At 42.0% G+C, this 16,952-nt stretch overlaps 1 protein-coding gene across 2 annotated transcripts; it reads left to right on the top strand.

Annotated features, from left to right (window-relative positions):
- The first annotated feature begins 1,597 nt into the window (after nt 1–1,597).
- On the top strand, nt 1,598–16,327 carry LOC310854204 (UDP-N-acetylhexosamine pyrophosphorylase-like). Of its 2 annotated transcripts, none has more exons than XM_083758745.1 (7): nt 1,598–3,246; nt 3,552–3,715; nt 6,679–6,845; nt 12,165–12,246; nt 13,325–13,534; nt 13,850–13,985; nt 15,117–16,327. In XM_083758745.1, exons 1-6 carry the CDS (start codon nt 1,854–1,856, stop codon nt 13,964–13,966), a joined length of 2,133 nt encoding a protein of 710 aa, XP_083614871.1. In that variant the 5' UTR covers nt 1,598–1,853; the 3' UTR covers nt 13,967–13,985; nt 15,117–16,327. The 2 variants fall into 2 exon arrangements, with proteins under 2 accessions (XP_083614871.1, XP_083614870.1); XM_083758744.1 differs by having other exon boundaries at nt 1,602–3,246; nt 14,929–16,325.
- The last annotated feature ends 625 nt before the right edge of the window (nt 16,328–16,952 follow it).

Here is a 16,952-nt window from a genome sequence, read left to right as displayed (position 1 = left end):
AGTCGGACTTAATGCTCCTTCGAACCAATGATATGTGGGACCACAGTATGCCTCCCCCAGAATGGGTTAAAACTAGTTTATATTGAGGAGGTGTCCCATTGGGACGGGCCTCAAGCACACTCTTGAGCAAGGATAGATTAAAAAAGCCTTTATTATGGTGACTAGACAGGCCTATCACATAAAAGGCCTTCACATTTGGTTCCATGATTTGGAACTTTTCGACACAAATAAACTAGTGAAAGGAGAGCTTTGAGAGGAGATTTTAAATGATGGTACAGAGTTAGCTAGGTCTTTTTTAACATAGTAATATGATGTGAACATAAAATATGAAACAATTAAATCATAATTAAGAAAATACCCAACAGTTAGCTCTTATGAGAGTACTTTGGTGTAGTCTGTGCTTCAGCGCTGGGATTTGATTGCAGGCCAGCCGAGGACACCCTGTACCGCTCCAGTGATGGTGGCCCGATTCCAGTGTACACACACACTCATGGACTTTGAGACGCAATTCCCTGCTCAATGGCTTAGGGCTGTCCCAATGTCAAATTGCCAATCGCACGAGAGGGCCCTTTTGGCAGACTTTGAGATCTTTATAATACACCCTTCATTCCATACAGTAAGTAGAGTCATTTTGGTTTGCGCTCGCTTTGAAAATCGTCTATTCTCAGCATGCAACCACGTGTAAAATCAGGCATTTACGACGCCATCAAGGTCCTGACAAAATAGTCGACAAAGTCAACTGTAGACTAAAACTAGACTAACCTAAACATTTCAGATTACTAAAATATGACTAAGACTCAATTAAATTGTATTAAAAATACTATGACTAAAGCAAAAGTTGCTGCTATGACACCTGGATTTCCCTCTGGGGACCAGTAAAAGTTTATCTTATCTTATGAACAGGCTGCCTGATGCACCAAATTAATTAAATTACATATGGAAACTTACCCTCACTTTAATCTCTTATCATTTATAATACGCAACAGCTCTCATTATCAAGATAAACATGATGAGACATGACAAGTGCATTGTTCTCATTGTTCATTTTTATTAAGATTGCCAGGTATTCATTAATTCATTCTTCTTGTGTTTTTACCTTATTTTGTCGACCCACGGGACCCACGACGCGTAAACAAAGGCTGTCTGGAGGGGTGGACTAGCACATTTCGTAAACACGATCATTGGTTCTTTACTTCTTTACATTGAATATAGTTTGTTTTGACCAGAAACGCAATCTGGGAAAAGATTTTCTAAATCTGATAATACGTGGTGGCGAACGGCAGGCGAAATGTTCATTTCCGGTTGCATCCGTCTCCTAGCAACCTAGTATCATTCATATGTTACTGAATGTTTACTGAAAAGATAAGACGCAATATTGCGTGCTTGGCAGTCAAGGGTTGGATTTGATGTGACGTAATATGACATGCTTGGCAGTAACATTTCCACCCGATGCACACATACTGTACATACATCCACATACATTTATGCCTATGTATGTCTCTTGATACTGTATGTCTAAATATGAAGATATAGGGTGACGTCACTGATTTCATAGATGACATACACCAGCCTCCACAAATACTTGCCAGAACCTTCTATTCACCTCTGTTCACCAAGGCCAGTATGGCACCTCAACATAAACCTCTATTGGTGAACAGTGACAAAGCCCTGATCTGGATGTTTTTACGGAATGCACTGTCTATGAGTCTATGAGCGCTTGTCACTATTTTGAGTTACATGAACCGCGTGGCTGGTGCTGTTTTCTGGCCCCTCATCGACGCAACTCTCTAGTACTGGCTAACCTTTACAAGATGGAAGAGAGATAACCAAAAAAAACAGTCTTAAGTCTAATCATGGACCCAAGCAACGGGGAGAAACTAGCCCACAGGCTGGCCGAAGCTGGCCAGTGTCACCTCCTGCGATTCTGGAAAGAGCTGAGCCCAGAGGAGCAGCATGCCATGACCGCTGACCTGGAGGCGATGGACTTCCAGGAGATCAATGGATTCTTCAAGAACGCCATGGCGATGTCCAGTGCCAACGAGCAGACGTTGGACTCTCGCATGGAACCCGTGCCCAGAGACATGCTCGGCAGCGCAACGCGAGACGAAGGGTGCCTGGAACACTGGGAGGCCCAAGGTAAGCACTGCATCGCCCGGAACGCGGTCGCCGCCTTGCTCCTGGCCGGGGGCCAGGGAACCAGGCTGGGTGTTCCTTATCCCAAGGGCATGTACGACGTGGGTCTGCCCTCCCGCAAGACCCTCTTCCAGCTCCAGGCCGAGCGCATTCTGAAGCTGCAGCGGCTGGCCGAGCGGACGCACAAGACTAACTGTCGCATTCCCTGGTACATCATGACCAGCGACGGGACGACGGAATCCACGCGAGACTTTTTCTCCCGCCACGACTACTTTGGCCTGAACGAGAATGAGGTCATCATCTTCCAGCAGGGAACGCTGCCGGCCATGGACTACGACGGAAAGATCATTCTGGAGAGCAAAGGAAAGGTGTCCATGGCGCCCGACGGTAACGGAGGCTTGTACAGGGCGCTGGGGAGCCAGGGCATCGTGGACGACATGGTCCGCAGGGGGATCGAGTACGTCCACGTGTACTGCGTGGACAACATCCTGGTCAAAGTGGCCGACCCGGCCTTCGTCGGCCTGTGCATGCAGAAGGGCGCCGACTGCGGGGTCAAGGTCGTGGAGAAGACCGACCCCGCGGAGGCGGTGGGCGTGGTCTGTAAGGTGGACGGGCGTCACCGGGTGGTGGAGTACAGCGAGATCAGCCCGGCCACCGCCCAGAAGCGCCGCGCCGACGGGCGCCTGCTGTTCAACGCCGGCAACACCGCCAGTCACGTTTTCGCCCTGCCCTTCCTCAAGGACGTCGTGCGGAAGCACGAGCCTCGGCTGCGGCACCACGCGGCCCACAAGAAGATCCCCTATGTGGACGCGCGGGGGCGGACGGTCGAACCGGACGGGCCGAACGGGATCAAAATGGAGAAGTTCGTCTTCGACTGCTTCCAGTTCGCCGAGACGTTTGTGGTGTACGAGGTGCCGAGGGAGGACGAGTTCTCTCCCGTCAAGAACGCGGACAGTCCGGACGGTAAGGACACGCCCACGACGGCCAGACACGCCCTCATGTCACTGCACCGCCGCTGGGTTCTCGACGCCGTGGGACGATTCGTCGACGAGAACGGCACCCGCGTGACCGTCGCGCCCGGCCTGAGGGATGGAACGGATCTGCTGGTGACATGTGAGATCTCCCCACTGGTGTCATACGGAGGGGAGGGTCTGGAAGAGGGTCTGGGGAGAATAACGTATAATAAACAATAAATAGTGGAGACTTAATTCTACTAGAGCTGTGAACATTTCTTAGAAATTCAATTTGAATATTGGTCTTACAATATTGGCCCGAATATCGAATGTATTCAAATATTAATATCATTATTATAAAACAAATCCCTAGAGAACAAGACTTTGTGTGTGTGTGTGTGTGTGTGTGTGTGTGTGTGTGTGTGCGTGCGCGTGCGTGCATGTGCGATTGTGCGTGCATGGCAGCCAACCGCCTCATCAACAGGAAGATGGCAGAGATAGAGGCCCAGGTGAAGCAGGGCCGGCCAGCAGAGGGCATGTACCTCACCTACCTGCTGTCCTCGGACAAGATCTCCCTGCCCGAGGTCTACATCAGCCTCACCGAACTGCTGCTGGGCGGAGTCGACACGGTAAGAGGCCCCGAATAACAAAATACAATCAAAATACCGTAATCATGCCGAATATAAGACGACCCCCATTTTTCAAGACTCATTTGTGTCACATACGGTAGTCTAAAATGTTAGGCAGTGGTGGAAAGTAACTAAGTGCTTTTACTTAGGCACTGTACTTAAGTACAATTTTGAGGTATTTGTACTTTACTTGAGTATTTCCAATTTCAAGTACTACAAAATTTGTACTACTACAATTATTTGAAAACTTTAGTTACTTTGGAGATTTTAATTTTGATTAAAAAAAACATAACCACTTCAACCCTATACATTTTGGCCATTTGAAAATAGCCATTTCACAATTTCAAAATCTATTGAAAATAACCGATCTACAAGCTCACAATGCGTTGCATTTCCTACACATTTTGAACTTGTGAAATGGGACATTCTGCGATATGAATACTTTTACTTTTAGTACTTTAAGTACATTTTGATGCCGATACTTTTGTACTTTTACTCAAGTACATTTTCAATTCCGTACTTCTACTTGTAACGAAGTAGGTCTAAATTGCAGTATTGGTACTTTTACTTAAGTAAAACAATTGAGTACTTTTTCCACCACTGATGTTAGGGAGGGACTAAAACTCATTTTATGCTTGGTTGCATGCTGAAAATAACCGATCTAACACAAATCATAGCATGAGATTTTAGGTAAACTAGACTAAAACTAAAAAAAAGAACAGCTGTCACGACGAAGGAGACCGGGCGAAAACATTACTTGCGCGCTCTGCTTGCGCAAGTAATCAGATGACAGAAACTAAATCACGTTTTGCTGTCAAACTCAAATCAACAATGTCCCCCAAGAGATGAGCCAAGTCTCGATACACATGATGTGTGTCAAGTCTTGGCTTGTGTTGCATACCTTTTTATTTCCATAATAAATTAATTAAATATCAGATGCTACAGCATGCCCCTTGGCATACAACTAGCAGTTCAATTCAGCTGAAGGGCAGATTGTAGTTCTTGGCAGGGCAGCAGAGTCACACTTGGCAGGTAGATATTAGCAGCGGTCTGGTTTTCTACGCTTCAAAATGTCTACACTTTACACCTCTTAGTACTCTGCCTGCAGCAACATGTCTCAGGGTATTGTCCTGTCCATAAATGGACGACTGGACTTTCATGAAACTTTGTAGGAATCACCAGTAGGCTGCCCCGAAGAGATAGTTTATATTATTATATATATATTTTAGATATTTTGGGGGCTTATCAATCAAAGGTTAATGTCAGACATGGATATTTTGGTCTCAACAAAATGTGGGAGGGTTCTCCAACCCCTCAGGTGCATTTTTCTTCAGAGAACCTGTCTGCCTGCCAAAATGTTGAGTTTTATCCCAGCAACAGCCTGTCCTTTCCAACTGTCCTTGAATCCACAAACTGTTCACTAACATAAGTTCTAGATGGGAGTGAGAATATAAGATGTGCTCAGTGCTCTGATAAATTACTTGTGGAAGTATAGACATGCTGTTACAATAGTTTTACAGCTGCAGGGCACACATGGCTTCCCTTCCTCGTTGTGTAGTTGATTTGTTGTTTCTTGAGGGTACATGTTTCCACACAGGCCCCTTTTCCACCGGTTGGTTCCCAGTGGGAACCGGTTCAGTTATTTTTGGTTTTTAGTCCATGAGCCAGAGCTCCAAAATTGAAACGTGAATTATGAATTGAGTGGGCAAAACCATACCTATATTAGATTGTTATCACCATTAAACTCTCCCAATTGAGTACTTACACGAAGACAATGATTTATTGTATTACAAATTTTACAGTTTTTAAATATGCAAATGAGGAATTATGTAGGAAAATATGCAAAATAATCAAAAACATGAAAAAGCTACTACTGTGGAAGGGTTATCATGTATTAATTTACTTGTATTGATCCTATAAACAATTTAATATAGGGTATAGTTTGCCCACCAATTTTGGAGCTCTGGCTCATGGACTAAAAACCAAAAAGAACTGAACCGGTTCCCATTGGGAACCAACCGGTGGAAAAGGGGTCACAGTGTACAATATGTTCTCTATCTCTCTTTATCACACACACACACACACACGCACACGCACATGCACACATGCACGCATGTGCAGACTTAAAATGACATACTTCAGCCAGTCAGGCTGCATTCCCTGGTGTGGTCTAGGTTTGTTGTGGTGCACGCTATTTATTATCATGTGTTCTCCCTTGGAGATTCAGTGACAGCTTTATAATATGTCTAGATGAGCTAACAAGCTAACGAAGCTATTGAGTACACATAAAATCTATAATAATAACACCTCCATGTACCTTTTCAATCATCAGCATTTGAAATTTAACTTCAACTTGCAGGGACTTGTGTAACTTGCTCGAGTCGAGATAGGTATCCAACAGTAATAAATTGCGCTGTTATTTTTGGTGTCACCTGCAGAAAGGATTGATTTGCTAACTCAAACTTCCATGACTTATTACAGCACAAGCCAACATTTAACATTCATGTTGGAAATATTCACCAAACACTGTATGATATATGGCTGAAGCTGTGAATAGATGGTGGATCGTGTATGGATGGTGGTTTGGTCCTTGAACCACATGAGCCCACAGTGTATTCTGGCTGGGCTGAACATTTGGCAGAAATAGCAGATCTACAAGCTCACAAACGGGAGATTGTACTCTAAAGATCATCGATTTCCAGTGTAGAAGGGAAAAAGGAGTGGACCAAGTACAGTATAGAAACCTGGGGTATCCCGGTCAATTACCGTAAGTATATGTGGTTAAGAGGCCTTAACTGGTTTTCAACCCTCTCTTTCTTTGTCTCTCTCCATCTCCCTTGACTTCTCTTCCCCGCCTTGTTCCTCCTCCTCCCTTCTCATCATTCGCTTGTTCCGACTGTCTTTCCCCTTCTCTCCCTCTGTCAACCCAACCCTCTTCTTTCCTGTCCAACACCCGGGCCCAGACGTCTAACACGCTGTCCTGGACGCTGTACCACCTGTCCAGGGACGTGCGGGTCCAGACGGCCCTCCACAGTGAGGTCCAGGCGGTGTGTCCTGGCCGGCGGGAGCCCACATCAGAAGACCTGGCCAGGATGCCGTACATGAAGGCCGTGATAAAGGAGACACTACGGTGAGACCACCGCCACCTTCGTGAAAAACCCTACGTAATGGGCTCTATGAACGCACACCGTTTTTGAAAGAACTTGGAACCCTTCTCTTCTTCCTTGACTTTCACAGGTGTTACCGATTATACTAATGAAGGCTCTGTTACATTCTGGTCAAACAGAGGTCAGTCAGTGTGATGCTATTGTGCTACTGTATGTTGGCTCACTGTAAACACTGCTACACCAGTGGGTCTCACAGTGTCCTTGAGTTCTAAATGGATCCATACGGGTCTGTAAGACCAAATGGACCCCTCTCAGAGTCATGGGGGTCCTTGAAATTAAACAGTTTGAGAACCACTGTACACTAAATGGAACAGAGCCTTAATTAGTATCATCGGTAACACCTGTGAAGGAAGTAGAGAAGGGACCCGGAAATAGGAAGAGTTATTCTCATAGAGTATTAAAAGGATAGAGACTGATCTGGCGCGAAGCTCCGCCCCCTCCGCTTTTCATGTCAGTGGAAGTTGCTCAGTGGCGTTTTGAAGCAGCCCGAAGGACCGTCTATTTCCGCCTTTTTGGGCGCATTTCCGCATTGGTGGTCCAATGCGGAAGTGCAACCGAGCACTCAATGTTAAAGCCCAGCTGCACAGGGTTTCCTCGTCATGAATCCACGGGTCCGCGCCTTCAGTCCTTCCTCTTACCACTAGGGCCCAGCGCTTCAACGTTGGAGTGCCTCACTGGCCCCTTGGTTATTCTATGTGCATAGAGCCCATTGCACTCACAGATGTGATACGTGTGATTGACTGAAAGGCATGTGCTAATTAGCACAGGTTTGGTATTCTAAAAGAAGCTTGTGAAGCCTGGAAATGACAGGGAATGCAGCAAGGAGTCACAGATTACACATAAGGACACGCCCAGAGAATCACTAAATAATCTAACCGTAGTGACGCAAGAAATCGGAGACAACTTTGAACCTACCTCTCAACATGCCCACACAATGGATGATCAAGTCATCCTTTAAAGGAAGGCACTAAATCTCGGAAAAGGGGCGACCGTACCTGTTGCCACGAATGTGTCTGTTTGTTAGACTGCTGCTACTTATCATGAACATTCTCCTAAGACCTCTGCAGGGAGTGTGGATTGTAATACCTTTTTGCGTTTTATCTGAATCTGCACCCAGTATATTCTTATAACCTTTCCAGACTTTATTCTTGTTTCGATTGCCCCCGTGGTCACTAGTCTGTACTCGGGTTGAGCGAGCCTTTCCCAAGTGTGCCAGAATACAATCAATGGCTAATTTAGGAATGGGAACATGCAATCAACCACCTTATGTACAATTATATTTCTATATAGGTTAATAAATAGATGTGTGTGTGGTATGACTACTGGAATGTGTGTAGTCAAATGTTGCAGATTGAAACGCTTGTGTAATCATTTTGTGCAGGCACCATCCTTGAATGTGGCACTTGGAGGATCATTACTCCTTTTTAGAACAAGAGCTCTTTCATTGTTTCAAGGTCTCCTTAACCCTGTAACACCTGGATGAATTTCTGCTTGCAAAAAAGAGATTTCAACCTTACTACTACTTTTTACTACTAGGACTTATCAGAGGAAATTATGTATAACAACAAAAAAAGGTTTTATGCCAATTGTATGCACATTAATAATAATAATTAAAATAATAATAAATTATTAATTTACATTTGGGGGATATCTTTCACAATAATGAATAAAACATGTTCTAGACCAGGGGTGTCCAAAGTGTGGCCCTGGGATAAATGTCATACGGCCCGCAGCCGGGCCGTATGACATTTTCCCAGAATATATATATATATATATATATATATATATATATATATATATATATATATATGTTCCTTGTTCCTTCTTCCTTGTATTATTATTTTTACGTTGCTCCTCTGGTTACATTTGGTAATGTGACATATGGCTGAAAAAAGGCTGAGAGACACTTTTTGTTCACAGCACACACCCGACAAAAGACCATTGATATGAAATATTGATGATGATGATATGATGAGTTCAATAGAATCGTTTAAATGCAATGCACATGTATGTGACTTTGTTATAGACTAGTCCGACGCTACATTATGTGACTTTGTTATAGACTAGTATGTCACTACATTATGTCAGGAGATATAGTATGGACACCCCTGTTCTAGACATTCTAATGATCACAAAAAAACATATATTACAGTTATTTTACTTACTTTTATCAGGGTCAAAGGTTAAAAAAAAGTATGTATTTATTTGTATTTATATGGCAATATAATGAGCAATGGAATTGCAATGAACATCAATGATGACGTTTAGGTGAAAAAATAACATACAAAAAAAGTATTAATTACCGTAATTAATTAAAATATGTTGTATTATTGCAACATTGGGACTTACAGGGTTAAGAACCGAGAGAAATGGTGCATTGTTTAGTCATGTGAAACACAGGATAATTTTCTCCTTCATGACAGAGGTAAATAGAGTAGTAATTGTTTGCACTTAATAAACCCACAATTCATATCTTGCAGTCCATCATAGCAACTTGGTGGGTTGGTAATATTTGATTTAAAATGTAGTCAGTTGCAGATGACTTACCTGCACGTTATTGTAATTAGTAACCTAATAAGTATTAAGTAACACTGCTACTTGCTCTGTGTCTATACTCTGAGAACATCAGAGTTCCGGTTTCAAAATATTAAGCAGTGCGTTCTCTGTGGTTAATGTCAAAATATTAAGCTGTGGGTCTGTGCTTATGTCTGCAATTAAGTCCAAGTCTGATGTCTCAATGTAATGTTACATAAGGTCCTATTGCTCCAATGTGCAATATATGTACTGTCAATGGCCCTACTTTCAAAGTCAAATGTTTTACAGTTTGTTTGGTTGTCTTATAGTATGTTTGGTTGGCCTTATCTCTCGGTATCCAGTCGGAACTTTATTTTCTGTTTACTGAAGCGACGGGAGACCCCTGTTATTGAACAAACACACTATAGCAAAGATTACTAGCCGATATATAAAGCTATTTAACAAAAACATCTGTTAAATTAATATTTTTTGGAAAATCTTCAAGCCATAAATTGCCATATACACCCGATCTACAGTACAGTATTAGCTCACAGAATGTCACATCCTGATGCGTTGGGAGCTTGTAGATCGTCTGTTTTCGCTATGAATACAGGTGCACCTTGAGATCTTGACTTGCCTGGGCACCAAAACGTTGAAAACCACTGTCTTACAGAAAGTTTGGTTTTGACTTACACGGAAGTCTCCTCAGAGAGTCTCCTCAGAGAGAGCATGATGAAAGTGATTGTGACTGATGCAGTAGATAAGGTACAGCAGTATGGGAGGGACAACCGTTTCAGGGCTGTGTGCAGGCAGGGTTATGTAAGGACATGGATATATAGTCAGGAAATGCACACATTCCTTCCAGCACAGGAAGGTTAATTTGCAGAACGGTGTAAAATGCACCACATTCTCAAAACAGAGCACTGTTTTTGGCTTTGTGCCTTTACACAATGTTAGTGTAACACACACATTGTGCACAGTGACTTTTGTGACTGCAGAATTTGACTATGTGTGAACAAACACTCACTCACTCACTCACTCACTCACTCGCTCCTTTTCCCCAGGCATAGGGTGAAGGGAAATGCAGTGCAATGCAAGAACCTGCAGGACTGTTCTGTTCTCCAAATCAGATTTCACTGTTGTTGTTTTTGCATACCAGCAGACATGATGTGGAACGTGCTTAGATGTTGAATAGGTTTGTTCATGCCTAAAAACACAGATGCATTGCAGACACACAGGGGTGAACATGCGCACTCACACAGACATACCGGTATCCACACATTCATACAAATACAGTACAATATGTCTCATTTTCAGCAGCCGCATGGATGCTGCTGGGAGAAAAGTCAATGAATAACGTATATAGAGAAACCTGTGAACAGCCACATTGCCATCTTTTTTGCAAATGGTGTTTGACTCAACATAGTCCATACGATAGAACTTATGTGTTATGTTATGTCCATATTTATTTAAAAAAACAGTAGTTGCGCACATCCAGTTCCTCGCTGGTGTTGGACTAAAGGTAGATACAGTGGGAAAAAAAGGAAGTCCGCACAAACAGCTACTGCTCCAGTGTTTTTATTAGATTAAGGTGAGACACTACAGGTGTATAGGGAAAAAAGTTAAATGATAGCTATCACAATGAAACTTCTCCAGTTGATTACTTATATTAAAACTAAGATTTCTTGTATTACAAGTTTTCTGAAATTATGTTTAAATATGCAAATTATGCATATGTGCTAATTTGCATACATTTCGGGACGATAAATCTGAAGATCGGATAAAGCCAGGTTCAAAATTATCATTTCATTTTGTTGACACATTAGAGACAGATGGGATTTTAGATATCTCTAATTATCACTCCACAAATCAGAAAATAGTGTCAACAGGCATAAAAAACCCAATTTTCGGCATGTTTTTAGGTATAAAATGTGATGTAAATCAGGCTGTGAATGATATATCAACAAATCCCTCTGTAAATTTCTGCGGAATATAGTTATGAATAAGACTGGAACGTTTGGTGTATGTGAGTTCAACTGAAGTGGAGATTCTTTGTCCCAGGTATGAGGAAAACTCATTTTGCGAAAACGGCCTTTAAAGATTTGTATTGTAAAATTCCAAAACGTTTTATTTGAAGCCACTATTTTGAGACAAAGGGCTGTATTTTGCGTGTCTTAAGTACCAGGTCTTATTCCCTAACTTGAGTAAACTAAAGACCTGGAGGCGTGGTCAATGCTCTTTGGCCACTCAGAATAGCCAAATGGCATTGACCACGCCTCCAGGTCTTTAGTTTACTCAAATTAGGGAATAAGACCTGGTACTTAAGACACGCAAAATACAGCCCAAAGTATCTCATCCAAACCTTGGCAACAACATATAATGGCATATATCATTGGAAAGGTCTGGACCTCGAGCTGACTGTGGTCTGATCCAAATATGGCTTTGTACCAACAACCAATCATGAAAATAGAGATGGTGGATTTTATTGGCTAAAATAAACTATCTAAATCTGTATTTGTTATGTTTATTTTGCTTTAGTTTGAAAGAAAACATGTTTAGGAAGCAAAATAGCAAAAGAAAAAATCATGATTTCACCTGTAGTGTCTCAGTCCACAACGTTTCGGCCATGACTGACCTTCATCACCTAATGAAATGAAAGCTGTTTATGCAGACTATGTTTCTTTTTTCCCATATGACAGAACATAATCTCTGCTGCTGAGCTTTGCTGTCTAAAATACTATAATGTCATATATATTCTATTCTACCAGCTTGTATCCTGTGGTTCCTGGAAATGGCCGTTTGTCAGTGGAAAATGAAGTGGTTGTGGACAACTACTGGTTCCCAAAGAAGGTAGGTATTTTCACTCACTCACATGTCCAGTGGTGTGTGATCAAGGGACATGACGGTCCGAGTGCATGCAGGGTTTCAGTCCAAACAAACACCAGCTGATTTAACGGGCAGATACATAAATAATAGGTCACAAACAAGTTCAAACTCAAGAACAGATGGGCCTATTGTCAAGAAACCTGATGAAACAAATAAGGAGAAGGCTGTCCCAAAGACAAAATTAGCCCTTCGCTAAACCCCAAAAACAGATTGTCCAATGCCTTGTGACATCATGTCTCCATATATCACACCACCATATATGGTCATCTACATAGATGAAGATCACGACACTGACCTCGTCTAACCGTGGAGAAGACTGGATCATCACCTTATGTTGATCTGAACTCATCAAACCCTGTACACTCAAGACACGCTCCATATATGGCCAGTACAGATTAGAATTCATTCCATGTGTTGATCTGACCACCGTGAACCTCTATTTGAGGCATGTCATTACAGGTGAAAATGTCCAAATACTTCCAAAATCATGAAAGATATTTTCACTAGTGTTTCAAAGGTCAAGGCCACAATTAAGACAAGAAAATAATGTCATCTCAGGAACAGAGAGAGACATGGCACAAGAGATGTTGGTGCAGGCAGCTGTGAAATCATCTGGTGGTGTTTGGCTGGAAACTGAAATGTACTTGTGTGACATGGTTTATGGTCGTACGGCTGACACAGGACCAGAGAATCACAGACAGAACTGGCAGACATCTATCATTCATACATTTATCTACAGCAAACATCTACATCATTGTAAAACAAAACAAACATAAAAGTTTAATTGCTGGAAGGACAAACTTGCAATAAAGTAGACTTCTGTGTTGTAACTTGTCAGACTAGTATCCCTCTGGTGTTTGTACTGTAAACCTGCACTATGGGAAGTTTCACATCGCAAAAGTGACGACACAAAAGTGTTGTCACCTCCATTTACCTCCATTTGTGTTTCTGTCTACTTCTCTCCCTTGACTTTTCTCCATCGCCCCGACTCCTCGTCCCCTTCCCTCCTTTCCCTCTGTCTCCTACATGTATGAACACTCAGACCCAGTTCCACCTGTGCCACTACGCTGCCAGTCACGACGAGGAAGAGTTCCCCAACGCAGGGAGCTTCATCCCAGAGCGCTGGCTACGTGACGGGGGGCCCGGTGGCTTCCAGCACCACCCCTACAGCTTCATTCCCTTCGGGGTCGGTGTGCGTGCTTGTGTGGGCAAGAGGGTGGCCGAGATGGAGATGTACTTTGCTCTCTCCAGGGTGAGTCGGTGATCGGAATGGAGGGAAAATACACACACACACACACACACACACACACAGTGTTTGCAACAACGGTAACTGCGAGAGAGTGATGGACCAAGAAAGTGATCAGATGAAAGGGAAGATGAATAAAGAGGAGAGGGGAAAGGAAAATTAGTTAACAGTATGGCTCCAGTCCCAAGTTCATATAATTGTGAGTCTCAATTCAGCGAAACATCTCAAGGCAGTTTTTTTATCTAGACTTCAGGTGCTCCAGATAAGTAGCAATAGTGACATCACTTAAGTTCTAGCGTTCTGATCATTCTTCTTCTTCAGATGATGCAGCACTATGAGGTTCATCCAGAGGAGGGCGCCCCTAGTGTAGAGGCCAAGACCAGGACCCTGCTCATCCCAGCACAACCCATCAACCTGCGTTTCATACCCAGAGGATGAACCAGTCAACCTACACATGGTAACTACTATAGGCCACGTCATAGTATAGATTAGTATAGATTACAATGTTTTTGTTCTTGCTTACTGTAAATTGCTCTGGATTAAATGCTTAAATTGTAATTAAAGTTCTCGGTCGCGATGACTGAGAACTGAGAAGCCAGCATGTCTTATGGAAGCATGTTGTGCAGCGAAAATAGCTCTGTGTTCAAACTAGCAAAATGTGCTTTCATAAAATCTTAATAGTCTCACATATGTCATATAAAAACAAAGGTTAAAGCCTCAAACTGTGATTTCTGCACCTTGTAGAACAACAGGTACAATATTAGGCTAAAAAAACCATAATCTTAAATTATTGTGTAAATTGTTTAGGAATCAGCACTAGTGTGAGCCTGTGAGGGGCTCCTTTCACACTGTGTCACAAATCACACATTAGGACTTGGTCATACAAACATTTTCAGTCTGGATATTTAATTTAGCTTTAATCCACGCCGTTATCTATTTCTAACCGGTTTAGGATCACAATCAAGAGTCACTTCCATTAAGCAGCATTAATGCTGCAATCTGTAACTTATTTTAGTGAATAAAATTATCTGTATGGTAGAGCATGTTAATACAACATACTGTTACTAGCATCCCCTCAGGCCAAGTGGGGATTCTATCCTGGCTGAACAATAGATGTTTGGGCTCTCACGTTTGGGTTTGAATCTTGTGTAGGACATACAATGTACAGATTTCAGTTTAAATCATTTTACACATCTCTTGGTGATGCACACAACACACATAGGACATTAATTATATAAAAAGGCCAAATGATTGAACATTTTATTCTCTTTTATGTAAAAGGATAATCAAAAGTGTTATGTGTACCAATAAAGATCTTTGGCCAGATTTTCGGTGAAGTTTCTGAACTTGTCTTGTCATGAGAGTAATCAATTTCATTTCACGTTCTATACTTTTTGCAGGCTCTGCCTCATCAGCTGTCAAAACCTGTAGAACAAGAAGACACGAAGGGTATTTGTTTTAGAAATAAAATGAAATCAACTGGTTGTCGCCGACACCACGGAAGTTCACTTTATACTTTAAGTGGAGTGGTGCACACAAGAAACTACCCCTGCACTGTAAATGTGTAAAACTTGTGTTTTTTTTACAGGTAGCCAGCTGCACTACACAGTAAAATCATCAGTGTTCATTTATAATTTTTTCTGTTCATAAGTTAATGAACACTCTGGTTGAGCTTTACGTATACGTATACGTTCCACCTGATATCAACATCAAACAACCATCATGAAACCATAGGCTGATTTCGTAGTTGGGTTAAAAACTTCATAAGGCTGAAAACACGACAGGCTGCATGAGACTGACCTTATAGTACACTGTGATGGAAGCAACACACAGCTGCAGCTTATAAAATGAACAATGGGTATTTTAGATTTAGGCTGACTACTGTCAACCTACTATGTACTATGCTTGCACATTGGCACACCCGTGACACTGGGCACACAGGTCAAACATCTGCGCCAGAAAGCGTTGTAGCCAACGCATGCCGACGAGCCGTCGGATGCATGGCAGTGCCGTTTCTTTCTGGTGTGTAGTTTGTTGGACTGACATTGGCGCATTTGCTTCAATGTCAGAAAACAACAAGCTAAATGTCTACCAACCATGGTGCTGTGCTCCTGACTCATAATGGTTAACACCTGGTCAAATGTTATCGATGTTGAAATCCACACTTCAGACCCGTTGAAGGCATCGCAGCCGGATGCTCTACCCCAGTGGTCCTCAAAGTATTTTTTTACTCATGGCACGCTGTAAATAACTTTTTCATCCACGGCACCCCTGAATGACATAATCTTTAGAATCTTATGACATATTACGGTACGTAAATATGCAAATCTTTCCCCCGAAGCTACAGTATATCACAGAGGAAAGACCTTGAGAGAATATGACGTTTTGTTTATGAATTTATGAAAGCTATTATAGAGTATACTATAAACCTACCTTTTTATCGGGGTTACCATGACTGGCAACTTCACAATTGGACTTTGTCATCATTGTAATTATTAATGAAAGCTCTGATTAGATGTTGGTGAAATGCTGTACAAGGGTGTGTGTGTGTGTGTGTGTGTGTGTGTGTGTGTGTGTGTGTGTGTGTGTGTGTGTGTGTGTGTGTGTGTCCATCTCTTGCTCTCTAAGTCTCAATGCAATAGTAAATTGCACTTTGTCTTTGTGGTGTTTGTGTAAAGTTAGCCCTTTCTGTATGTTTGTTTGAGTGAAATCAAGTGCACTTTGACATATCAAGGTATTAATTAACTCACGTCTCTGTATTAATGTGTGATGACTGTTGTATGGCACATTGTGTTGAATAAAGTTGTCAGAAGTTTTGTTTTTGTATGTGAAAACAGTTAATATAGAGAAAGGCAGAGACCATTCTGTGGGTACTGAAATAACATACACACTGGTATAGAAAGTCAGGTACAGTTTTAATCCTAAATGAATCTCAAGTTGGTGTATACTGCCACCTACTGACGTTTTGGTGAAACATCCTAAGCTAACCATTCTAAATTAAGCCCTTTGCAGGCCTGATTCAGTTACAATAATTGACAATCATAAATCCTTAATTATAAGTTTAACTAAAGGTTAACCTAAGATCATAGGTTCAAACCTCAAACAAAACTAAAATGCCAACTAAAAACAAAAACCCTCAAACCTAAAAAAGAAAAAATCGCCAACACTCAAATAATAATAATAATTATTATAATAGGGAGAATTGTAATGTAAGGTAGCCTATAAAAGGTATGCCTATAAGAATATTTGACAATATGGTCTAATATTTCTGCAATTGCTTCAAAATGTAATGGAAAAATGTAATTGAATCCTTGTGAAACCCTGTACTCACTGAAAGCAATACAGACAACATGCTCAGTATGAATACAATTTGTGCTCAAATGTAAAGAGTGTGGGGAAAAAGAGATCTGAGTAAATTTTCTGT

Source organism: Protomyctophum parallelum (assembly GCF_964188405.1).
Source record: "Protomyctophum parallelum genome assembly, chromosome: 23".
Classification (NCBI taxonomy): Eukaryota; Metazoa; Chordata; class Actinopteri; order Myctophiformes; family Myctophidae; genus Protomyctophum; species Protomyctophum parallelum.
This window is presented reverse-complemented; position numbering and strand designations above follow the sequence as displayed.

What these genes read in the sequence shown, in the direction of transcription:
- LOC310854204 (XM_083758745.1), top strand. Translation starts at nt 1,854, where the DNA reads ATGGACCCAAGCAACGGGGAGAAACTAGCCCACAGGCTGGCCGAAGCT. An exon ending in GTGATAAAGGAGACACTACG is followed by an intron (nt 6,846 to 12,164) that starts GTGAGACCACCG and finishes CTATTCTACCAG; the next exon opens with CTTGTATCCTGTGGTTCCTG. An exon ending in TGTACTTTGCTCTCTCCAGG is followed by an intron (nt 13,535 to 13,849) that starts GTGAGTCGGTGA and finishes CTTCTTCTTCAG; the next exon opens with ATGATGCAGCACTATGAGGT.